Here is a 27,079-nt window from a genome sequence, read left to right on the forward strand (position 1 = left end):
GTAGTTTTTCAACATTGTCCCTTGCAATCAATCACTTCTGTTCCAAATTTTCCCTTCCTTCCCTCCACCCCTCCCCTAGATGGCAGGCAGTCTCATACATGTTAAAGAATATCTTAAATACAATATATGTGCACATATTTATACAGTTTGCTTGTTGCACAAGAAAAATCAGATTTAGAAAGGTAATAATCACCTGGGAAGAAAAACAAAAATACAAGCAGCCCACATTCATGTCCAAGTGTTCTTTCTCTGGGTATAGCTGGTTCTGTTCATCACTGATCAATTGGAAATGAATTGGATCTCATTGCTGAAGATATCCACTTCCATCAGAATTGATCCTCAAAAAGTATTGTTGTTGAAGAGTATAATGATCTCCTTGTTCTTCTCATTTCACTCAGCATCAGTTCATGTAAGTCTCTCCAAGCCTCTCTGTATTCATCCTGCTGGTCATTTCTTACAGAACAATAATATTCCATAACATTCATATACCATAATTTACCCAGCCATTCTCCAATTGATGGGCATCCATTCAATTTCCAGTTTCTAGCCACTACAAAAAGGGCTGCTTACAAACATTTTGGCACACACAGATCCCTTTCCTTTCTTTAATATCTCTTTTGGGATATAAGCCCGGTAGTAACATTGCTGGATCAAAGAATGTGCACAATTTGATAACTTTTTGAGCATAGTTCCAAATTGCTCTCCAGAATGACTGGATCCGTTCACAACTCCACAAACAATGCATCAGTGTCCTAGTTTTCCCACAGCCCCATCAACATTCGACATTATCTTTTCTTGTCATCTTAGCCAATCTGACAGGTGTGTAGTGGTATCTTAGAGTTGTCTTAATTTGCATTTCTCTGATCAATAGTGATTTGCAACACCCTTTCATATGAGTAGAAATAGTTTCAATTTCATCATCAAATTGTCTGTTCATATCCTTTCACCATTTATCAATTGGAGAATGGCTTGATTTCTTATAAATTAGAGTCAATTCTCTATATATTTTGGAAATGAGGCCTTTATCAGAATCTTTAGCTGAAAACATATTTTCCCATTTTATTGCTTTCCTTATAATCTTGTCTACATTAGTTTTGTTTGTACAAAAGCTTTTAAACTTGATATAACCAAAATTTTCTATTTTGTGATAAATAATGATCTCTAGTTTGTTTTTAGTCACAAATTCCTTCCTGCTCCACAATTGTGGAGCACTAATGTTATTATAATCTTGTTCTTTATGCCTAAATCATGAATCAATTTTGATCTTATCTTGGTGTACAGTGTTAAGTGTAGGTCCATACCTAGTTTCTGCCATTCAAATTTCCAATTTTCCAAGAAGTTTTTGCCAAACAGTGAATTTTTATCCCAAAAGTTGGGATCTTTGGGTTTGTCAAACACTTGATTGCTATAGTTATTGACTATTTTGTCTTGTGAGCCTAATCTATTCCACATAACTATATAAACTAGCCAGTCTATTCCACTGATAACTATATAAACTAGCCAATTTCTTAGCCAATACCTAATGGTTTTGGTGACTGCTGCTTTATAATATAGATCAGGTACAGCTAGGCCACCTTCATTTGATTTTTTTTTCATTAATTCCCTTGAAATTTTCGACCTTTTGTTCTTCCTTATGAATTTTATGGTTATTTTTTCTAGGTCATTAAAATAGTTTCTTGGGAGTCTGATTGGTATAGAACTAAATAAATAGATTAGTTTAGGGAGTATTGTCATCTTTATTATGTTCACTCGGCCTATCTAAGAGCACCTAATATTTTTCCAGTTGTTTATATCTGACTGTGTGGAAAGTGTTTTGTAGTTTTACTCATATAATTCCTGATTTTCCTTTGGTAGATAGATTCCCAAATATTTTATGCTATCAACTCTTATTTTGAATGGAATTTCTCTTTGTATCTCTTGCTGTTGGATTTTGTTGGTGATGTATAAAAATTCTGAGGATTTATGTGAATTTATTTTGTATCTTGAAACTTTGCTAAAGTTGTGGATTATTTCTTATAGCTTTTTAGTAGAATCTCTGGAGTTCTCTAAGTATACCATTATATCATCTGCAAAGAGTGATAATTTGGTTTCCTCATTACCTACTCAAATTCCTTTAATCTCTTTCTCAACTCTTATTGCTGAAGCTAGCATTTCTAATACAATATTGATAGTAATGGTGATAGTGGACAACCTTGTGTCATTCCTGATCTTATTGGGAATGGTTCCAGTTTATCCCCTTTACATATAATGCTTACTGATGGTTTTAAATAGATGCTACTGACTATTTTAAGGAAGAGTCCATTTATTCCTATACTCTTAAGTGTTTTTAATAGAAATGGGTGTTGGATTTTATCAAATGCTTTTTATGCACCTATTGAAATGATCATATGTTTTTGTTAATTTGGTTATTGACATAATGAATTATGCTAATAGTTTTCCTAATATTGAACCACCCCTGAATTCCTGGTATAAATCCTCCTTGGTCATGGTGTATTATTCTGGGGATGATTTTCTGTAGTCTTTTTCATAATATTTTATTTAAGATTTTTGCATCAACATTTATTAGGGAGATTGGTCTATACTTTTCTTATTTTTGTTTTCTGCCTACCTGGTTTAGGTATCAGCACCATGTCTGTGTAATAAAAGGAATTTGGTAGGAGTTCTTCATTCTTTATTTTTTCAAATAGTTTATATAACATTGGAGTTAATTGTTCTTTAAATGTTTGGTAGAATTCACATGTAAATCCATCTGGTCCTGGGGATTTTTTCTTAGGAAGTTGATTAATAGCTTGTTCTATTTCTTTTTCTAAAATAGTACTGTTTAACCAATTTACTTCTTCCTCTGTTAATCTGTTCAAGCTATATTTTTGAAAGTATTCATCCATTTCATTTAAGTGATCAAATTTATTGGCATAAAGTTGGGCAAAATAATTCCTAATTATTTTTCTAATTTCTTCTTTATTAGTTTGAAGTTCTCCCTTTTCATTTTTAAGACTATTTGATTTTCTTCTTTTCTTTTTCTAATCAAATTTACCAAGAGTTTATCTATTTTGTTGGTTTTTTCATAGACTCAACTCTTAGTTTTATTTGTTAATTCAATAGTTTTTTTTACTTTCAATTTTATTAATTTCTCCTTTTAATTTTAGAATTTCAAGTTTAGCTTTTGACTTGGGATTTTTAATTTGCTCTTTTTCTAGCTTTTTTAGTTGCAAGTCTAATTCATTGATTTTCTCTTTCTCTACTTTATGCAAGTAGGGCTCTAGAGATATAAAATTTCTCCTTATTGCTTTGGCTGAATCTCATACATTTTGGTTTGATGTCTTATTATTATTATCTTCTTGGGTAAAATTATTAATTGTGTTTCTGATTTGCTGTTTCACCCAATCATTCTTTAGGATGAGATTCATTTATTTGCAATTTTTTTGGTCTACTTTCCCCTGGCTTTTTATTGAATTTAATTTTTATTGCATTGTGATGCAATACTATGTCTACCTTTCTGAATTTGAATTTGAGGTCTTTATGTCCTAATATGTGATCAATTTTTGTATGGGTTCAATGAACTGCCAAAAAATGTACTTCTTTCTGTCTCCATTTAGTATTCTCCAAAGATTTATTATACCTAACTTTTCTAGTATTCTATTTACCTCTTTAACTTCTTTCTTATTTATTTTGTGGTTTGATTTATCTAGTTCTGAGAGTTTCACCAACTGAATGAGATCCCAAAATCAAAACTCAAAGAAATATTGTAATAAATTCCAGAAGTGTCAGACCAAGGAAAAACTACTACAAGCATCTAGAAAAAAATTTATAGAAGAGCCACAATATGAATTATTCAGGATCTAGCAGCATATTAAAGAATCAAAGGGCCTGAAATCTGATATTCCAGAAGGCTAAGGAACTTGGTATGCAGCCAAGAATAATTTATCCAGCCAAAATAAGCATTTCTTCCAGGGAAGAAGATGGACATTCAATGAATTAGGTGGATTCCATTTGTTTCTGATGAAAAAAGGAACTAAACAAAAAGTTTAGTTCTCCTAACTTCTCCTTTAATAATTTAGATTCTACATCACTTGGTGCATATGTGTTCAATATTGATATTGCTTCATTATCTATGTTACCCTTTAGCAAGATATAGTGCCCTTCCTTATCTCTTTTAATTAGATCATTTTTTTGCTTTTGCTTTATCTGAGATGAGGGTCTCCTCAGGATTTGAAGTCTGCTCTCTATCAGTATAGAAGGTATCTATAGTTAGAGTCCTTTTTAAGTTTTTACTCATTTTGACAGAAAAGAAACAAAAAAACCCAACTGTGGTCTGCTTTTGGGGCAGCACAGTATTACCAAACTTCCTCTACAGACAACAGGAAATAGCAGTAAAGCAGCAGTGGGAGAGCAATGGCTGCATTGGGATCAGTGATTGCACTCTGAAAGTGTGCTGAGTCACTCTGGGTGTTGTGTGGGTGTGGCCAGTTCCCAAGACACTAGTGTTTTGGGGTTATAGTATTTACTCTTTGCATTTATAGCTTCTTTGCTGATCTACTGGCTTGCTGTCAGAGCAAAGTAGCTCACACTGTGGTAAAATTCTCCCCACAAATTTTTCGCTGGGTGAGACCACCCCTCACCCCTCTCCAATCTGCTCAGCATGAAATGCCTTCTGTACTCTCTCAGGGAGTTTGTTTGAGGAGTTATATGAATAAGTGAATGTGGTTTCTTTCCATTTGTTTATTGAGTTTAGATCACACTTTGGTCAAGATTTTATTCAGAATAAATAATAAATGTTACTTTCTATAGTGATCTGTGATTTCATTGGAGTGGGTACTTACTTCATCAGTGTTGACTACAATTTATCTATTATCTAATAACAGATCTTTGTTATTGATGAAAAATTCACTGATTTCCAGCTAATTTTCAAACCCAGCTTGACTGATTCTTGGACAACATACATTCTGCCAATCAGCAAGGCTATACCAAAGTCTTTCCAGCTTGACAAAGCTTGATGGGAATTAGATTTCTTTGATATAACATTGAAAATGTCTAGGCCACCTCCACGTTTTAATGAGATGGTAGAGTAGAACTTTAATGGAGGAAATGTTTCCAACCATGTGCTTAGGGCATCCTCTGAGACACATATACCAAATTTGTGGCAAATGGGGTTATGCCTTTCAAAAAAGACAACTTTAAAGAAAATGGGTGGAGACAACTTGCTATTATGATTAACACCCTATCCCATGTTGCCAACAAATAATATTCAGAAAAAGAATACAGTCAGGAGAAGACTCAAAACATAATATAGCATCTCTTAAATGCTTTCTGGTCTCATCTTCTGTTCTATGTGGTATAGTTTATCTAATCATTTCCCCTACATTTTTAATTGTCATCATGTTCTCCAAATTCTTCATCATTAGAGAGTGAAAATGAAGATGTAAAGAAAACTCTTCAATGACATAAAAAGAAGCAAATTTATTTAATTTTTAAAGACAATGTAGGAAAATGGAACAGCAAAAGCAGAACAGAAAAAAATTATATTTTTCCACCAGAAACACATTAACTTATCACACAGTTCTATGTGGCATATAGACATTTAAAATAGCATTAACAATTATTCAAAACAAAATAGATTTTTAAGGAAAAGCTATTCCTTCTTAGATTTCAGAAATTCAAATGACCAACAATAGTAGTGTAATTAATATCTATGTGTCACTTTCTGATTTTTGCTCAGTTTTTCTCTTTCTTTTCCTTTTCTCTCTCTCCTACTGTTGCATCATATCCTTCTTTACTTTTCATTGAGGAGGCAAATGTTAGCTAATGAAAGTTAATAGCAGTTGACTTCTTATGAGTGTCTGGTTTAATTCTAAAGCTAATGGCTTCCTTTCCCAGAAGCCTAAGCATTTAGTTTCCAATTTACACACATGCCTGATATTCTGAGCTTCATGACAATTGTCCTAACTTTCACTTTTCCAAGAATTTGTAGAAATTTATCTCTTGTCATAATACAGAGTTAGAGGTTTCTGACAGATCAGGACTATAACAATGATTGAGAAGGTAAAATTTTCTCTATTGGGTGAGAGACAGTACACTCTGCTGAATGGCCTCTTTGTAGATTTTGAAGAAAATCAGCCTTTTCTTTTTAGAGCTATATTTCTACAATTTAGAATACCAGACAGTAAATTATGAGATCACCCAAATCCTTTCTTTTTAAAAATGTTGTTTCCTTTTGCCTTTTTGCCTCAGAGTTTGGTATCAATCATTGGAAGTAGACACACCTACAGATTAAACAGCAGTACCACTGTCTTTTCCAAAACTAACGCTTCTATTGTTCTTCCCTTTACTCATATATCTTATCTTTCAAAATGTAAGTATAGACTGTTACTTAACAATAGAGCTAACCAATGAATTCTCAATTGGCAGCAAAGGGGCTCTCCATTCAGTAATCGTGAAGTTTCTTGAATTTGTTCCTTTAAGGAGGAATTAGTTTTTATATTTATAAGATCATGGATCTAGAACTGGAAGGGACCTTTTGTTGAATTGGAGTTGACTGCATTCCATTTACTTCTATATTCCAGGGTTCAGGTAAAATTCAAAGTATTTTACATGTGTCAAATTTTATTCCTACAATATCTCTATGAGGTAGAGCCCATGGCTGTTATTACTACAATTTTTTACATTAGTAAATTCAAGCTTAAGGTAACTTTTTGAGAATAGTGCTGATAGGAATGAGATGAATTAAAGGTATAAACAAAAGAATGAGACTTAGTGAGTAGTAGTGATTTCTTTTGTGACCCATGGAAAAATGATTAGTCACAAGATAGCCAATAGAAGAGAAGACATGGTGGGGGGTTAGCTGAAAGTTGTCACAGGAATATTTCAAGACCTTATGCTTATGACAATTAGCTTTGCTGTGCTTTATTCCAAAAGATCAGTGGGTGGAAAATACAAAGTAACATAATTAGATTGGATTTAATGACACATTTTCTAGTAAGTATATTCTTTAGAAGTGGTAGGAACCTTTTTCAAGCAAAATATAGATAATCCATTGCTGACTATGTTTTTGAAAGATATACATACATACATACATACACATATTCATAAATACATATATGGATGGGACCTGAGAAGTTCATTGTATGATTTCAATCTTCCCATTGATAAAGTAGAAGACTAAGTCATTCACTGTAAGTATAGTCAGAGATATGGGGAATGTTGAGAGAAGAGAGGAATGAGTTTGAAGCAGGAGCCAATAGACATTAAAGAAGTGGGACCATGAGGATAGACTAGAAAGACTCAATGGAAATTATGTGCTATAAATTTATGCTGGAGGAAATAAGTTTGATTTTGTAACTTTCATGAGCAATGATCAGCAGGTCAGGAGTAGAAATGAAATCACATATTTAAGGTGACCTAGAAATCAGGATTGACAAATTAGGAGAGCAAGGACTTCTAGAGTTGGTACTATGAAATGGTTAAATTTGCAGAACTTGTGGTTAAATTGGGGTATAAAGGCGATGCTGTAGTTAATTGCATTAAATTTTGGAACACTGTACCCTTGCCTATAAACATTCAAAATAATTTGATCTAGCTAAATAGGAAAAATAAAATTGATAATAAATGTTTCTTCTTGAGAGTATGATGTGTATTTCAATCATGGAATTTCATATCTAGAACTTGAAGAAGGCTTAAATGCCATCTAATCCAATTCTTCAATTTACAGCTGAGGAAACTGAGTTCTGGGAATATTAAGCATTTAGTATAAGATGACATCATAAAACCAAGGAAAATAACTGATTCCATTTATTCTTACACAAAGAAGTAAAATAAGAGAGAAAAAACCGAACTATATAACTAGTCCTAGAGCCAGTGCTCTGTTCACTCTCTTGCATTGTTTCTTCATATAGAGTTGGTTTATTAGTATGTATAACTAAGACAAATTCTGTGCGTGAACAATGAACATGTCCTATAACTGAACAAGAGGAGAAGAGATTTCTTAATGACTCCCTGAAACAAAGGAATACACACACACACACACACACACACACACACACACACACACACACACCCTATATATGTGTCAATTCCCAATGATTGATACCAACCTCTGAGGCAAAAAGGCCAGAGTACATATTTTAGTTTAAATAAATATTCAGATTGCTATGTTTGTCCAGCGTGGGAGTCTTCCTCCTCCTTATTATTTGACATGGCACACTGCACATGCTCTTTCTCAGCAGGTTTCTCTTTTTTTTTCCCTCTCACACATACTCATTAGTATTTTCTGGCTGATTCTGTATCTTCCTGAGTTTCTAAAGATTGAAATTTGGTGGTTATCCACAGACAATGGAAGGATTCATGGTGTATGAATAGGCTTTCACATATTACCAGTGAAGAATTACACTGGACAAGTGATATAAATTATATAATCAGAGAGATAGGATGGATCAGGCCCTCGCTCCCAAGTCAGAAGATCTGTTTAAATTATCCTTTTGAGGATTCCTGTCTGTATGATTTTAGACAAGTTATTTCACCTCCCTAGACCTGTGACTATTTCTGTAAACTGAGATGTTTAAACTAAATGGCTTCTGTGGTGTCTTTTAGCTTTAGATCTATGATCCTATGATATTATATATGACTAGAAAGAAAAGTATTAGCATGGAATAACAAATGGACAGTTTTCATCTTTTACTGGCATTCAAATATTATGAAAGTATTTGGAAGAAGGAACCACTATATGCCACCATATTGGGTGGAAACACTGTGAAGAATTTATGGAAGGAAATGGACTAAATTTATATAGAATGGGAACTGGGTGGAATGCAATCTTATAGAATAAGGAGTATCAGTACCTCAATCGATGATATTATTTTTCCTTCTGTCAAAGTATTGAAATATTTATACATAAGAAAAAATCATTGACTGAATGTCGTTAAAACATGACACCCAAATAAGTATCATGTTTCATTTTATGTGAGGTAACGGTTATTTGCAAAGCAAATATAACTGTGGTGGGATGAAATATATTCTTGTGGACTTAGCACTGGCTCTTTTTCATGCCTCACCTCTCATTTTTTACCTCTGTCTTTTAGGATAGTTGCTCAAATATCCATTCTGCATGCTTTCTCTCCTGATTCCCTCAGCTGTTATATTACCTGCTTAAGTTTGTTTGTATTTATTTTTTATACATATATAATTCATGCACACACATACATATACAAGATACATTGTGCATACATACACATTATATATATGCTCATATATGTATTATATATATTAATACACACACATATATATGTATATATAAAATTTATCACACAAACACACTTACCCTGATAGAACTTAATCTTTTTGAGAGCAAGGACTGTTTTTTTTTTTTTTTTCTTTTTCTTTTTTTGTTGCCTAGAAGCTAGCATCATGCTTGGTGTATAGTAGGCACTTAATAAATTCTTGGTAATTGAGTGACAATTTTGGCTCAGTTCAGTGAAATTCAGTAAGCATATATTAAAATAACTCAAGTGTTTTGAAACTTATGATGTTATTAGATTTTATGACAAAAATAATTTTAAATTTCATACTATGATTCTATAGAACAAATATCTTTACTAACAGGTAGTTACTTTTTCATATATTTAAGGACAGAGGGCATATTTTAATTTAAACTAATGGCAAGATTCCTTTCTATAATTGTCTTCCTTCCTTCCTACCACCTTACATACTACACTAGACATACTATTTCCTAGCAGGCTTTTCTGTTATATGTCAAGGAAAGGGATTTGTAATATTAATAAATTTTTGCTATTCTCAGTTATGATTTACTTTTCAATGCTTAATGTAGCTTTAAAAATTGCTCTCTTATTGATCTAGGTATTATCACTGTAGGAATTAAAGTCAGGAGACAGTTATTGGGAATAATTTTTGGGGTTGGTTAGATTTTTCTCTGAAAGCCTGCTGTGTAGCTCATGCATTGATGGATAACCTACTGTTTTAAAAGAATATTTCAGAGTTAATGTGAAAAAGGAATGAATCTAATAATTAGAAACTTAGAAAAGAATTCAATTATATAGGGTGTCCCAAAAATCTTAGCTCAGTGTTAACATTAACTAACTGTACTTAACTAAGGCTTTAAGTTTACTTAAGTTTACTAAACTAAGATTTTTGGGACATTCTGAATATTTTGGATTTTTGCATATGTGTTCCTTGTTTTTATTTTCCTTGTTTTTATAAGAATAAAAATCATCTATCATGGCTGTTATGATCTTATTATGTGGAATAAAATGTATTTGTAAAAAGTCTGCTGATAATCTATGGATGTGAATCTAAAAGGTTTGACCTAAGGCAACAGAAGTAACAAACTAATCACCTAATGTGAAAAAATATAAAAATCCATGAAAATTATTGTTATTGAGAGATAGTGTTGGATAGTGGATAGAGTTCCATTATTGTAGTGAGGGATATCAAAGGCCAAATCTTGCCTCTGATATGTACTAGTTGTGTGGCTTTGGAAAAGCCATTTTTACTGTTCTTATTATACAAACAACTCTCTATGACTATAAGTTACAAGCAAATCACTAACATTCATTCAGTTACTAATAAGTTTGAGTAGAGGGAGTAAATTTCCACACCAGGAAGTTACCTACAATATGAATGAAAAGTCACATCTGTCTGTACAAACAAATTTCCTGCTTGACAGTTTCTTGGTGCTGTTCAAAATACAGAAGTGTTAAACATTCTCTGATGTCAGGAATCCAAGGCAGAGATACAAAATACATGGATCAAATTAAAAATATATAGTTAATATAGAAAAAATTTTAATTAAGTGAAAAATTAAATAACATAGATTATAAAGATATTTTGATGGGGACAGGATAGAAGCTTAATGACAGAATAGAAACTGAAAGCTTATAGGATTTCAAAGAATGAATTAGTCAGCCAAATAGCATTTATTAAGTATCTACTATGTGCCAGGCACTGTAGTAAGTGCTGAAAATACAAAGGAAGGCAAAAACAAAAACAAAAAATCCCCGGAAAATAAGGTAATCCTTGTTTTCAAAAAATTTAGTCTAATGGAAAAGAGAATACACATACAACCATGTAAAATACAAAACATTTACAGGATAAATTGGGGGTAGTCTCAGAGAAAATGCTCTAAGATTAAGGAGGGCTGGTTAAGACTTTTTGCAGAAGATGGGCTTTTAGCTGAAGCTTGAAGTAAATAAGGGAAACGAGGAGACTGAGATGAACATGAAGAAATGCAAGCTTGAGAAATGTGTGAAGAATAACAAAGAGACCAGTGTATAGATCACAGAGTATAGGAAGAGTATAAAATATATAAAAGTGTAAAATGTTTGAAAAAGTTGGAAAAAATCTGATTATTAAAGGTTTTTCCCCTAATTTTATTTGTTCTCAGTTACAGGTACATTTTAAAAACATTTGTTTTCTTAAAATTTTGAATTCCAAATGCTCTTTAAATCTCTTTCCCCTCTCCTCTTCTTGAGATGACAAATGATTTATACATTTGTTACATGTATGATCACACAGAACATTTCCATATTAGCCATATTGCAAAAGAAAACACAAGCACTTTCCTCTCCCAATTAAAATAAAGAGAACATTTAAAAGTATGCTTCATTTCAAGCTGCATTCAGATGCCATAAATTCTTTCACTGGAAATGGATAACATTTCTTATCATAAGTCTTATAATTGCTTTGAATCAATGTATTGCTGTGAATAGCTATGCCATTCACAGTTGATCATAATACAATATTGTTGTTATTGTGTACATTGCTCTCCTGGTGCTGCTCATCTCATTTTGCATCAGTTCATGTAATTATTCCAAGATTTTTCTAATACCATTTTTCTCATCATTTGTCATAGAACAATAGTATTTTATCTTTATCATATACCACAACTTCTTCAGCAATTTCTTTTTTGATGGACATCCCCTCAATTTCCAATTCTTTGCTATTACAAAAGAGTTTCTATAAATAATTTTATACATAGAGATCCTTTTACATTTTTATCTCTTTGGGATATAGACATAGTAATAATATTGCTGGGTAAAAGGGTATGAACAGTTTTATTTATTGCTTTGGGCATGGTTCTAGAAGGCTCTCCAGAATGGTTAGACCAGTTCAAAACTCCACCAACAGTGCATTAGTATGCCTTTTGTAAGAAAAAAACACATCCCCTCTGATAATTTCTTTTTCTGCCATGTTAGCAAATTTGGTAGATATGAGATGATACTTAAGAATTGTTTTAATTTATATTTCTTTAATCAATAGGGATTTAGAACATTTTTCATATGACTATAGATAGCTTTGGTTTCTTCTTCTGAAAACTGTCTCTTCATGTCTTTTAACCATTTACCATTAGGAGAATGATTATATGTATAAATTTAACTCAGTTGTGTATATATATTTCAGAAATGAGAACTTTGAGGTGAGCCAAGATGGCAAAATAAAAGCAGAAACTCACCCAACTTCTCCCCCAAACTCCCCAAAATTCCCTTAAAATGATTTTAGAGCATCAAAACAGCCCAAGAGATGGACTAAAGCATTTTCCCAGCCAAAGACAACTTAGAAAGTCAGTAGAAAAGGTCTGTGGATCCAGGGTGGAGGCCCAGCCATAGTCCCAGTGCAGAAAATGCCAGCAAAGCCCACTAGAGCCTCAGCCCCAGTTCCACATTAGTTAAGTTGGAATGGGTCTAGGTACCTCTCAATCAATGTCAGTACTGGTCTTTCTAGACCTTTCAGCCCAGAGACACCAAAGAGTACTTGGAAGGCTAGCAGAAAGGGTGGTGGAAACAAGGTTGAGTCCAGCACACAATCCCAGTGCAGGTCACACCAGGGCAAACTCAGCCCTATCCTCAGTGCTGGCCTCAGAGCCAGCTAAGCAGAACTCTGTTGCTTTTGCATACTAGATCTTAGTGATACAGTGGGTATTATAAAAGAGAAGTGGACGTATACTAGAGAAATTATGGAGGTAGAAATTACAGGACTTAGTCCAATTAATTGGATTTAGGAATTGAAAAAATAAGGAATCAAGGATAATATCTAGGTTTCAAATATGGTAACTGAGAGACTCATGATACCATTTCTGGTAATAAGGAATTTTGGAAAATGATAAGGTTTAGAAGAACAATTTGAGCAAAGATTGGGGATGACCATGGCTAGTTTGTTGGCTCATTGTGGAAGTAGAGAAAAATAATATAAGATAGATAAGATGTAGTAAAAGTTGACAACCCATGAAAACCCTAATAGTGGGATCTGGATTTGCTATTACTAGAAAATAAGAGATAGGAAAGGCCTTAATTAGAAATGAATAGAAATGAAAAAAAGCAGTTAATTATTTACTTTCTTCCTAAATGATTTTACTAATTTTCTATGTGTCTTCTTATGAGTAATTTTGAATCTATTAAAAGAGGGATGGTTTAATAGACTCTAGATTCACCCAAAAATAGTTTCTATGGATTTCTAGTAGTTTGGAAAAACATGTATTCTTCATAAGTTATAATGTTTGATAAAATAATGCTTCTGTGGGACATATGTAGTGATAGGGACTTGGTGATGGAATCAGACATTTTCCATAATATTGAGGAAATCTGAATTTTAATTTTTTGATTAAGAATTCCCATTGCATAGTTAAATTTTCTCCTTGAGCCTAGATTATTTGTAATATTTTCAAATAACATTTTCTAATTATTAAATTTAGGTCAGATATTTGATATTGGTAGGATCTGGGCTAAAGAGATCTCAGGTATTTGTTAACAGCATTGTTAATTTTTACTGAATATCAAAAGAAATAAAATTTAATGATTTTGAAATTATCTTATTTCAGATTTAGACTTGGATGGATTGAGCCAACCAAGCTACCAAGAAAATGTTTCTTATGGTGACTATGATCACATTTCTGTGGATTCAAGGACTGCATCTGAGAATAGGGATGTTGGAGAACAAAGAACTGGAGGAAATGAAACCATCTTGACTCAAAGCTTTGGTGTGCAAGCCACAGAAAAGAACCAGGAGATAGAGACATCCTTTAGCAACCCAGGCTTTGAAGAATCTTATTCCACTGATACTTCCTCAGCCTGGAGCCCAGAGGCAAGTTATTAACTTTTAATAAGATTTTATTAATATTTTTTGTTTCTTATATCACCATAGTATCCCATATATTTCTTTCCCTTCTCCTTCCTGAGAATTATCCCATATGATAACTAGAATATTTTTAGAGGGAAAAAGTCAGCATATCTTATTGATTCCTAGAAAAAGTTCAAGAACACATGCAATGTGTAACATCTGTAAACTTCCCAAATCCATGACGCACAGTCTTTTCATTTAGTCCCACTTTACAGTTTTATTTCATTTACTTTTGAATTTTTGATGTATGATTATTCTTTTCATTTACATTGTTGTCATTGTTGTAGTTACAGTGTATCTTTTTATCTTGGCTCTATTTAACTTTTTTTTGTTCATATATATCTCATGTTTCTCTGTATACATCACACATAACATATATATTTTTTACAACATAGTAGTTTTCCATTACATCCATATATCACAACTAGTTTAACCATTCACTTATTGAATTACTTTATTTTAAATTATTAGTTAATAACAAAAAAGTTCCTTTAGGTATTTTGATATGGAAGGGGACTTTTTGTCTTATGAATGATTTCCTTGGCATATAAACCCATAAATGGAGTCTATTTCAAGGGTATGGACATTTTAGTCTCTTTATTTGCATAATTCCAAATAGCTTTCCAAAATGGATATACCATTTCAAAGCTCCACTAACAATGTATTAGAATATCTTTCTTTCCACAACTCCTCCAGAATTAACTGTTGCCATTTTTGCTAATTTGAAGGGTATCCTTGTGATTGTTTTGATTTATATTTCTCTTATTATTAGTGATTTGGAACATTTTTTCATGTGATTGTGAAAGCTTTGAATCTTTTTTTTTGAAAGTTGTTAATATCCTTTGTACATTTATCTATTGGGGGAATGAGTATTAGTTATAAATATATTTCATATATGTTTATATGTATAATACCAATAATATGTATAATAATAATATGAATTATGAAAATATTTGACACAATGATTTTTCCCCATTTGACTATTTCCATTCTTTTTCTTGATACATTAAAGTTGTCTTTGAAGAAGATTTTCACTTTTAAATAATCAGTAATCTATTTCATATTTTGAAATTACCTCTTTCTTATTTAGTTAAAAATATATATACATTATCCATAATTATTAGATGATCTATTTGTGTTCTAATTTTTATTAGTATACTCTTTATTAATAAGGTCATATATCTACTTAGCATATGTGGTGGAATGTGGTGGAAAGTATTAATTTAAATTCCCCTAGGAAATTTATATTTTCCACTTTATCAAATACTGGATTATTGAATTCTATTGTTTCTGAATAGTTTGTTCCATTGATTGGCTCTTTATTCTTTAATCTATGATAGATGGTTTTGAAGACTTACTTTTCATGTAATTTGAAATGTATAAGTGGTATTGCCTCTTTGTTCTTACTCCTTTTCATAATTTTCCTCAATATTTTAGATTTTTGTTTTTCCAATTCAAATGTGTTATTATTTTATCCAGCTCTGTAGTGTCCCTTTAATAATTTGACACAAGCATTAAAAGTATGTTAATTTTCTTAATATTATTATTTTTTATTATATTAGCACAGTCTAGTCATGAATATTCAATACTCTTCCAGCTATTTAGATTGTTCCAAATTCTTAGATTTTTTTCTAAAGTGAGGATTTTATGATATAAACAAGTCTCGTTTTTGTATGTTGGGAGGTTTATCTCCAGATATTATGTAATTATTAGGAATGATATTTCCCTTTCTACTATTATTTCTTGGGTTACTTTAGTATTGTATAGAAATGTTGTTCATTTTGAATATTATTTTTGTAGCCTGCAACTTTGCTGAAGCTATTGTTTCAATTAGTATCTTTGCTGATTCCTTGAGAATTCCCAAATTAAACTGTAACGCAATTTTATCTCTTTCTATTTTTCCCCATTAATTTTTTTCCCCTTGTCTTGTTATTGTTTGCATTCCTAAATTAAGTTAAATAATAGTGGGAAAACTGAACATATTTGTTTCAATCTTGTATTTATTGGAAAATGTTTTAGTATATCTATATTGCATATAAAATTTGCTTTTTATTTTAGATATATATTTTATGATTAAAATAAGGTTACTTTATGCCTATACTTGGAAGGGTTTTTTTTTTTTTTTAGCATAAAAGAGTGCTGTACTTTGTTAAAGACTTTTTATAATATTACCTATTCAGGTACTAATGTACTTGTAGATGTTTTGGATTTTAATATGATCCTTTATTTTGATTTTTTCCTTTAATGTTGAAACACATCCTTGCATTACATGCATAAATTCCATTAGATCATAAATAATGATTTATTGAAAGATTAGTAGACTTGAGAAGATTTTGTTTAAAATGTTTGAGTTAATGTTCATTAGTGAACTAATTCATAGTTTTATCTTTTCTTGGTTTAAGTAGCAGGACTATCTATATTTATCTCAGAAAATGATTTTAAGATGTTTTCTTTCTCAATTTTGAGAATTCTATACTCTAGTTACTGTTTTTAAAAATTTTAATAAAATTTCCAGTGAATCCATAGGGTTCAGAAGTTTTGTCTTTTTTCCCCCTCTGGTAGCTTCTCTACTGCTAAATATTTTTTCTTTTCTGAGACGTTACTTAAGCATTCTATCTTGTTTCCTGATAGTTTGGATATTTTATATTTTTGAAAAATTGTCTTTGTTTCTTTTTGTTATCAGTTTTGATAGACCTGTGCATATATTCTAATTATTCTTTTTATTTTTGTTGGTTGTGGTATAGTTTTATCTTGCTTGTTTGCTAATTTATTGATTTGATTTTTTTTGCTTTCTTCTTTTTAGTCAGATTAGCAAAGGCTATATCAATTTTATTAGTCTTTTCCAAAAGGAAAAATAGACCCATTAAAAAAAGATAATTAGGGAAACCACCTTTTGATAAAAAGTATTGCAGAGAATAAAGTAATGTAAACTTTTAAAGAACAAGTTTCTCTAACAAAGGCTTAATTTCTCAAATATGTAGGGATTTATAAAAATAGGAACCATTCTCCATTGATAAATGATCAAGAAATATGAACAAATAATTTTCATAAGAAGAAATTGAAGCTATTTATATTCATATAGAATGCTCTAAATCACAATTGATTAGAAAAATTCAAATTAAGATGTCTAGAACCACCTGACACTGACCAGAAATGACAAATTCCAGAGGGGATATGGGGAAAATAGGTATGCTGATGAATTGTTAGTGGAATAGTGAACTGGCTCAACCTTTCTGGAGAACAGTTTGTAACTATGCCCAAAGCACTTTATAAAACTGGGTATACTCTTTGACCCCAAAATACCACTAACTATGTCTGTATGCCAAAGAGATCAAAGAAAAAAGGAAAAGAACCCTATGTACAAAAATATGATGGTAAAATATGATGGTAAAGAATTGGAATCAATTAGAGAATGTCTGATAAGTATATCATTTTGATGGAATACTATTATACTATAAGAAATGATGAGGTGGATGCTTTCAGAAAAACTGGGAAGATATATGAATCTATGCAAATTGGTCAGGCAGAACCAGAAGATCATGGCACAGAGTAATAATAATATTGTGATGATGATTGATTGCAAAAGAATTAGCTATTCTGACCTACACAACAGTCTGGGGCAATTTGGAAGAGCTAACAATGAAAATTGTTGCTCACCTCCAAAGAGAACTAATGGAATTAACTGAAAACAGAATTTTAAAAAATTTTCTTTGTGTAGATTTTTTTTTGGTGATGTGGCTAATATGGAGATATTTTTGAATAATATCAAATGTATAATGGCTATCACATTTCTTGTACTTAGTAGGGGAGGGACTGGAGAGATGGATAGAATTTAAAGTTTAAAAACAATAAATTTAGAAAAGATTTTTAAAAATTTCATTAGTGTTTTCAAAGAACCAGCTGTTAATTTTAAAAATCACCTCTATATTTTTGTTTCCAATTATCTATATTACCCCAATTTTTAATACTTCATTTTTTGTGATTTTAATTTTTATTTGTTGATTAGAATTTTTAAAATGCATATTCATTTCATTAATCTTCTCTTTTTCTATTTTGTTAATGTATAAGTAAAGGATATGATTTTTTTCTGAAGACAGTTTTAGCTACATTCCAGAAATTTTTTATGTTGCTTCATCATTAAATTTTTAACATTCATTGTTTCTATACTTTCTTATTTGATTCATTCATTATTTGAGATATACATATTACGTTTTCACTTGAGTCTGTATCTTCTATCTCCGATTCTTGAACCATTTTCTAATTTTATTATAAAGTGGTAAATAAAGTATATGTTAATTTTTTCTGCCTTTTTTTTACATTTGTCACACTATCTTTGCACTCTTATAAATGTTCCTTATTTTTGATAAATTTTCCATAAAATATGGAGAAATATTTTAAATTATTTTCCTGTCCCATTGAGAATATGCCATAGATCTTTTATCTGTGTTTTGTCCAGAAATGTGTTCACTTCCATAATTTCTTTTTATTTATATTTCTCTTTGACTTATCTAAAACTGATACTTAAATCTTTTGCTCCTATTTTGTTATGATCTATGTCTCCATCAAGCTCAGATAATATTTCTTTATGAATTTAGAAGCTAAGATATTTGGAACCTCTAAGTTTATTACTGATATTAGTTTGTTGTCCATGGCTTCTTTTGGCATAACATGGTTTTCTTGTTCATTTATCTTATTTTTTTGAATTTTGTTTTTTCTTTGATATCAGTTATGATGGTAACTCCTGCTTTTTAATGATTCACTTGAAACAGCAATCTCTCCTTCCTTCCCATATCCTCAGTTTTATTTTGTGTATGGCTTTTTAAAAATATATTTCTTGTAAGAAACAGATTGTAGTGTTTTTTAAAAATCCAATCTTTCATGTTTTTCATTTTGTTGTATTACTTAATCTATTCAAATTTAAAGTTAAGTTTATGTTTTCCTCCATCTGTCTCTAAAATTTGATTTTTTAATTTTATGATCTTTTCTTCTTTTCTGATGTATTATGTTATGTTCCTTCAGTTAATATTATTTTAATCTTTTTGAAGTTATCCTGTCTTTACTGATTCTTCTCATTCCTGATCTTTTTATTTATTACCTCTTTTCCTTTATGATTTTTTTGTTGGTCCCTTTCTCTTGTGGTTATCTGGTTATTTATTTTTTCCTTATTTTTTATTCTCTGAGTCTAGTATATTCACCCTTCCTCTCTTTTCCTTCATTTAGTCTTGTTATTAGTTATTCAGTTTCATTTTTGTGACACATTCCATTCTCTTCATTATCCACCTTTTCTTTCTGTTTACTTTGTACCCTCATTCTCTGATTTACAACTCCTATAACCATTTATTGTTTCTCTTTTTTCTTTGTTCATCATAAAGGGATAGCTTTTAATTCATCTGTTATTCCTCTGCCCTCTAGGTGAATTTTGTCCTTGCCTTGTTGGACAGGTATTATGGATTCCTTTTCGATTGCCTCACTGATAGACCAATGTCAATTATTTCAGGTGTCAGAAAGGACACTGCCCCTTAATTAAGGTATCTCAATTTCCCTCTCGCTGATCTATATCTCTCTTGTTGATCTTGCCCTCTCCCCTACATAAGACTGGAAATAACTTTGTGTTCATCCTCTCCCACTCCTCCAGTGTTCAGTTATCTCTAGGGATTCCAATTCCCTTTCTCCCAGGACAAGTATCTCAGAATCCCCAGGCCACACCCAGGGTAAGGTTCTGTATCATTTTCCCCATAGGATAATTTATCAGTGGGAGCCCCTTCCCACCTCCAAAATATTTTTCTTCTTTCTTTTTTTTTTTTTAACTCATCTCTATCCTCCTTGTCAACTGTCCTATATGCTTTTCTCTTGCTGAGACTAGGTCATTTTTCTCTCATGCTAGTCCTTGATTTGATCCTGGGGCATTACTCACTCTTTTATCTTACTGTCCAAACCTTTCACGTACTTTTCCATGTTATGCTATAATAGTCCCATTAAAAAACAAAACAAAACAAAACAAAACAAAACAAAACAAAACATTAACCTGTAGACAGAGTATTGTCAGGTTCTGTCTATAATGCCCCTTGGCTGCCTCTTCACTATTGTTTGTACTAGATTTCTGCCTTCCTATCTCCTTCTATACATATAGAAAGAACTAGTGCTAATCTCTCTGTTTTCATTCTGTTTCTGTTAACATATTTTTTTTCTTACTCCTTTTGCATTTCTGTTGTTTGAGTTGTTTGAGAACAGATAATCTTTTCAGTTTCTGTTTTCTTTCTAAAAATGTCTCAAACTCTAATTGTTGAACATCCACCTTTTATTTGTAGGATAGGTCACCCTTGGCTATATTCTGCACTCCATTGACCTTTAGAACATCATGCTGCTGCTTCCTTTTTCTAGTGGGTGTAAAATAATCTTTCCTTTGCATTTGAAGATCTTTCTCCTAAAACATGATTGAAATAATTTTTTTTCTGGAGGTGAACCGTGAATTTTTTCATTTGGAATTTCATGTTCTGTGTTCAAGAGTTCTGGAAAGTTCTCTTGTATTATTTCTTTTTTATGAAATTGAAGTTTTTGTTCTGACATTTCGTTATTCTGGAAGATCTATGTTCTTGAGATTGTTTCTATGTATTCTGTCTTCAAAATTCATAAATTTTGTTTGTATAGTGAGCATATTTTCTTTTCTTATTTCTTTTTGCTTCTCTTCTGAGTTGTCTTTCACCTTTGTATTTTCACTCCCAATCTATTGTTCCTTTTTTATTCTTTGGTGAGGCTTGTTTTGCAATTCAAAATTTCATATGCTAGACATTCTGCTCTCATAATTCTCATTTCTCTTTTAAACATCCCAAGAACAGTACATTATGGTTGCTTATTTTCCTCAAATTCCACAGGTTCTCTGTCTCATCATGTGTTGAATCATTTCCCTTAATTTTGCAATAATTATTCCAAAACTTGAATTTGTTTACAAAACACAGAGACCATATTTTCTTTTGATATTGTTTTTTTTAAATTTTGATTTATCTGTTTATGTTCAAGTTCTTTGAGGTTTCTTCTTCCTGAAATCTTTGACATTTTTAGTTTCTTCCCCAACTGATTTTTCTGTGGTTAGAATTTTTACCAGTTTAATGCTATACTCTTTCTCTCAAGCTTGGTAAAGTGTTGCACAGTTCCCCAAACCTACTATGTCTGTCCTGTAAATATGTTACCCTCTTTCTGGTCCCAAGTTCTCTGGGCAACCTGCCTTTCTTTCTTTTTTTCTTTTTTTTAAATTAATTTTATAATTATAACTTTTTTTACATTATCCCTTGTACTCCCTTCTGTTCGAATTTTCCCCTACTTCCCTCCACTCTCTCCCCTAGATGGTAGGCATTCCCATTCATATTAAATATGTTATAGTATATCCTAGGTACAATATATATGTGCAGAACTGAATTTTGTTGTTGTTGTTGTTGCAAAGGAAGAATTGGATTTGGAAGGTAAAAATAACCTGGGGAGAAAAACAAACAAACAAAAAAAACGCTAACATTTACACTCATTTCTCAGTGTTCCTTTTCTGGGTATAGCTGATTCTGTCCATCATCGATCAATTAGAATTGGATTGGCTCTTCTCTATGGTGAAGATATCCACTTCCATCAGAATACATCCTCATATAGTATCATTGTTGAAGTGTATAATGATCTAGTTCTGCTCGTTTCACTCAACATCAGTTGATGTAAGTCTCTCCAAGCCTCTCTATATTCATCCTGTTGGTCATTTCTTACAGAACAATAATATTTCATAACATTCATATACCATAATTTACCCAACCATTCTCCAATTGATGGGCATCCGTTCATTTTCCAGTTTCTAGCCACTACAAAAAGGGCTTGGGCAACCTGCCTTTCCCTGACCAGTAATTCAGAGTTTTGAAGCATTTGTGTTTCCAGACTGCAGCCTCTAGCAGGCTTTTGCTCTTGAAGGGTTCTTGGGGCCTGAGTAAATTTCCCATAGCTGAGTCTTTATGATACTGGAAAGAGGGAGAGAGGAGTGCAGTGCCAAGGTGGGTTTTGATGTAAGCCTGAGTCTGTCTTATGTCCTTGTGTCTGCTAGTGTGGCCTTGCCAAATGGGGGCAGGGCAGCAAAAATGTATCAAGTGAACTCAGGCATAATGAGTGTCATTTACTGGGTTTTTGATTTTTTGGATTCTGGGTGTCCCAAACCAATGGAAACATCTAAAATTACTTTATTTTTGCCCATATTTCTGTTTTGTAGAGGTCTGAAAAGTAGTGCAGTCAAGAGAAAATGTCTACTTCACTATCTGATTGCTCACCCAATTTGTCAATTTTAAGTCATTTCCTTGTGCTGTAGGAATACACACATATAATATATATATATATATATATAGATATAGATATAGATATAGATAACAGATGCATACATAACACGTATACATATACACATGTACATATGTATATATTTTTCTAATGAATAAATTGCCATCCTTTCTATCATGAAGAAACATAGTAAAAAAGGAGGTAGTAAATCTCAGGGGTCTGCTGAACATTTCTTTTAGTTTTTGTTCTATACAGAAATGTCTTAATAATTATAATCTTAATGTATTGTTTTCCTTCCTGGTTTCAGCATATAGCAAATTCTAATTTATTCAGAATTTCTGAGTAATACATTACTCTGATTTATCAGATATTTTTGGATAATTAGAAGTTCTATGCATACTATATATGAACAGTTTTCAAAGAATAAGAGAAAAATAAAAGAGCAACTAAAGCTAAGCTGAAAGCAATTTAATTTTTTTTTTTTGATATTTATAAGACTTTTTAGTCATTTGCAGCATCCCAATGTCATCAATAGTAACATCAGTTATTATGCAGGGCCATACATATAAATCTCAGGAATGAACTGATCTACAGTCACTATGTGACATTTTATAAAAAAATGTTTCATTTTAATTTTCCAATTAACATTAAAAATGATCCCAATCACTAATAGAGAGTTCAAATTAAAGCAGCAATAAGATTTCACTCTATCTAATCCAATAAATATCATTAAGCACCTATGATGTATCAAATTCTGTGCTAAGTTCAGGGGGTACAATTACCAAAAATAAAATAGCCCCTGCCATTATTGATCTTATAATATAAAGGGGGAGACATTGCACAACTGGAGGCACAAAGGAGGGAGGGAGTATTAAGGGGGATACGGATGTCGGGGGTGGGAGGGTATTGAAACCAGGTGATTTGAGAGTCTAGTTTCCTCTGTAAAGGACTCCATGTAAAAGGGAGTGGAAAATACCTATTAGATTGGCAAAGTTGCCAAAAAAGGAATATGATGAAAATTGTTATTGTTAACCAAACTATTTGCTATTCTTCTCATTTACTACTTTGTCTTCCATCTTCATTTCTTGTCACTGACTTTCTTTCCTACCTGGAATGCTCTATCTCTATTTCTTGACATGAGTAGCTTCTTTTAAAACAGCTTCCATTCTATTTTCTGTAGGTGCTCCTATTTTCTTCTCAGTGCTCCTAATTTTTTCTCTAAGATTGTCTTCTTCTCTGAAACTATTTTGTGTTTATATATTTATCTACGTGTTCTTCTCACATTATTATGTAAACTCCTTGAGGGAAAAGGCTTTTTAATGGTTTTGCTTTTCTTTATATTCCCACTGACTAACACCCTTTTTGAAAAGAGTGGTGGTGGTGATGGGAAGGAATATAAATCCTTAATAGGTGCTTCTTGATTGATATATTTATTATAAATTATAAATCCTAAATAGGTGCTTCATGATTGATATATTAAATTCCTGTGTCACTATACTAATGATGATAAAATTTATGAATTGTAGCTAAATAAATGAAATGACAATATAGTATTGTTAAAAAAAAGTTTGAAAGGCATGCCCCTGTACATAGACTGGAGCACCTGGAAAGTGTCAAATGTTTGTATGTTCCCTTATGAAGAGGCTGAAAATTACTTCTTAACTCTCTAGCTTTAATTATTAAAAGGAATCACATACAGAAGCACAAAATATAAATGGGCATATAAATATAAAGCAAGCCATAATGTATCATGTGTCCCTGATAAGGCTCAATTCAAATCACACATAATGAAATACGTAGGTTTTTTTTTTTTTTTAACGGTGGTGATGGTGATGGGGAAGGTTAGTTTGCTATAAAAAAGATGTTTACTTATTGATTGATTCTACATTATATTCCTCTGAATATTATGGATTCTGAATTGATTACTGTTTGTAACCTTTTGTTTAAATTCATTGTGTACCTTAATGTTGAGTGGATTAATGTTCTCAGACTCTTAAAATATCCAGACATCTCTTTGTGCCATTCAATCAGGCATCTATTTTGAGATAAAAACTATAATTTGGTCCTTCTACAGTAGAACCTCAAGTGCAATTTTGAATCTGTTCCTGTAATTGCCTGTCTTGGAGATTTAGTTCTTCTTATAAGAATTGATTTGTCTCTTAACTATATTAAGTATTATGCAGTCTATTGGCCATCTATCTAGTATCTGAAATATATTTTAGATGTATATAATTTGGATAAATATAGATGGCATTATTATATCATATTAAAATAGTTTAAAAATCTTTAATATTAATGTTGATTCAAATGTTCATATCTCCAATGAAACAGTCAATAAACATATATTAAATGCCTATTATTAAGTGCTGGGCAGTATGACAGGTATTGGGAGAACATATGCATAGTATGAAATAATCTTGTCTTCTAAGGACCTTAGGTCTTCTCGGGGAACACAACAAACAAACATGTAAATATGGTAAGAGTACATACAAAAAAATACTAATGAACACAAAATAGTTAAATCCAAGGTAGTTTGGGTGGGAGAACCTGCAGTTGGAGAGGTCATCAATTACTTCATGTAGAAGGTGATATTTGAGCTGCATCTTGAAGGGAAAGAGAGATTCTGTGAGGTGGAGGGGAGGAAAGCAACCATTCAAGAGATGGGGAGGTAAGGAACAAGAAGCAGAGTGTTGTGTATGAGGAAGTATACAGGGTAAATTTGACTAGATTGCTGAGAGTGGGAACAATGAGTCTAGAAAGATAGTTGGAGAGCAGATTCATAAGTGCTTAGAGTTTATATGTCATTCTATAAGCAATAGGAAGCCACCAAGAGTTATTGAGCACAGTATTGACATGTTTAGATTTGTGCTTTTAGGAAAATCACTTTAAAAGTAATGTAGAAAGTGGACTAGAATATTGAGATACTTGGAACTAGCTTGGAGGTTGTTCCAAAAATCTAGATGAGAGGACCTAAATTAAGTGAGTCCACTCATTCTATGTGAGTAGATGCAAGGGGTCTGATGTTAAGAACTGGAAAGTTTAAGATTTGTTAACTTATTGGAGTTTTAGACTGAAAAAGGATGACCAGTTGAAGAGGATTCCAAGATTATAAATCTAGTAGACTAAAAGAATCATTCTTTTTTTTTGATAATGAGGGAAAGAAACCTCAAAATATCAGTATGTAAAGAAGGCAGGTATTGATTTTGGTTCTGTAAAAAAAAAAAAAAAAAAAAAAAAAAAAAAAAAAAAAAAACTTCTCTTGCTGTAAAATTATCTATTAGATAAGTAAGATTTTTTAAGGCATTATTTTCCTCAGTGAGCTTTTGTAACTTCTTTCCCAATAGGCCAATTGTGTTTTTTAAGGAATTCTTCTCCTCATTAGCTTTTTGTATTTCCTTTTGTTCCACTTTCAATTATTTTCCTAATTTTTCCTCTATCTCTCTTACATGATTTTCAAGATCCCTTTTGAGCTCTTCCATGATCTGAGCCCAATTCTTATTTTTCTTGGATATAAGTTTTTGGATATAGGAGTTTTGACTTTATCCTCATCTTCTGGATGTCTGTTTTGATCTTCCTTGTCACCATAACAACTTTCAATGGTTGGAAACTTTTTTTATTGTCTGCTAATTTTCCTAACCTATTAAACAGCTTACTTATTTGTTAAAGTAGGGCTCTATTTCCAGGGTAGAGGCTACACTGTCCCAAGCTTCAGAGATTTTGTGTAGCTGTTTTCAGAGATTCTTTTCTACGCTGGAGCTGTTAGGAGTATTTCTGCCCTACTGTAGCTGTAAGATCTAGTGTACTGGCCAGGACTGGGGCTGGGACTATGTTGAACTGGGGCTGGCTGACATGGTCTATGCTGTGATTGCATACTGGACTTTTTCTTGGGATTATGTACTAGGGTCCCACCTTCCATAGACCATTTCTGCTGACCTTCCAGGTCCTCTTTGGTGTCTCTGGGCTGAGAGTTCTGGAAAGTACCAATACTGACACTGATTTAGTACCAGTCTCTATTTTGCTATCTTGAGAAGGTCCCCCACCAAGATTTTTTAAAAATAGGGTTCTTCCTTTTTGGAAAGAGACAACAAACTTTTATTTTCTCAGACAGAATGTTTTGTGGTAAAGGAAATGAAAGGGTGCAACATAAATATCTGAGAACATAAATATGTGAGAAATTGGGCATCTTAGGTGTCATCTTGACTTTCTACTGTTTGACTTTGAGAAATTAATGAAAATTCACAAAACTGGGTTAAAATATAAAGATCTGATACATTCCAGGAAGGTTCATTGCATTAGTGAAATTAAAGGCACTTTCATGAGAGAAGAATATCAAAATGCCAGGTGAGAGGTAAAGTGCACTGAAAAAAATCAATCATTTTGGACATTCTTGGCACCGCATGATGATGTCTCTTCAATCAACCCAAGAAAGAACTCTGTACATCCTCCTAAAATGCACCTTGGGTTGAATCTAGACACAGCACAAATTTCTAAAGGAATCGAGGCTCATTCAAAATTCTTGGAACTGTTGTGGAGTCCTGTCCATTAATTTCCCCCTGAGATTTCCCAGACTAAGTGAAAACTTACACACAGTTAATTATTCTGAATGGATGACCTGACAGGTTTGTGTAGACAGACTCATTAACTATTGAATTTTTATCTTGGCATT

The 27,079-nt window shown here is 32.0% G+C and overlaps 1 protein-coding gene across 4 annotated transcripts in view; it reads left to right on the forward strand.

Moving 5' to 3' along the window:
* The window catches only part of SYT16 (synaptotagmin 16), a 331,817-nt gene that overhangs the window by 282,525 nt on the left and 22,213 nt on the right, over positions 1–27,079 (forward strand). For all 4 annotated transcript variants that reach the window (XM_074290314.1, XM_074290313.1, XM_074290311.1 and 1 more), the window contains one exon: positions 13,820–14,082. In XM_074290314.1, coding sequence (XP_074146415.1) covers positions 13,820–14,082 — 263 coding nt within the window. The remainder of the gene's footprint in view (positions 1–13,819; positions 14,083–27,079) is intronic.

The sequence above is a fragment of the Sminthopsis crassicaudata genome, chromosome 2 (assembly GCF_048593235.1).
Source record: "Sminthopsis crassicaudata isolate SCR6 chromosome 2, ASM4859323v1, whole genome shotgun sequence".
Taxonomy (NCBI): domain Eukaryota; kingdom Metazoa; phylum Chordata; class Mammalia; order Dasyuromorphia; family Dasyuridae; genus Sminthopsis; species Sminthopsis crassicaudata.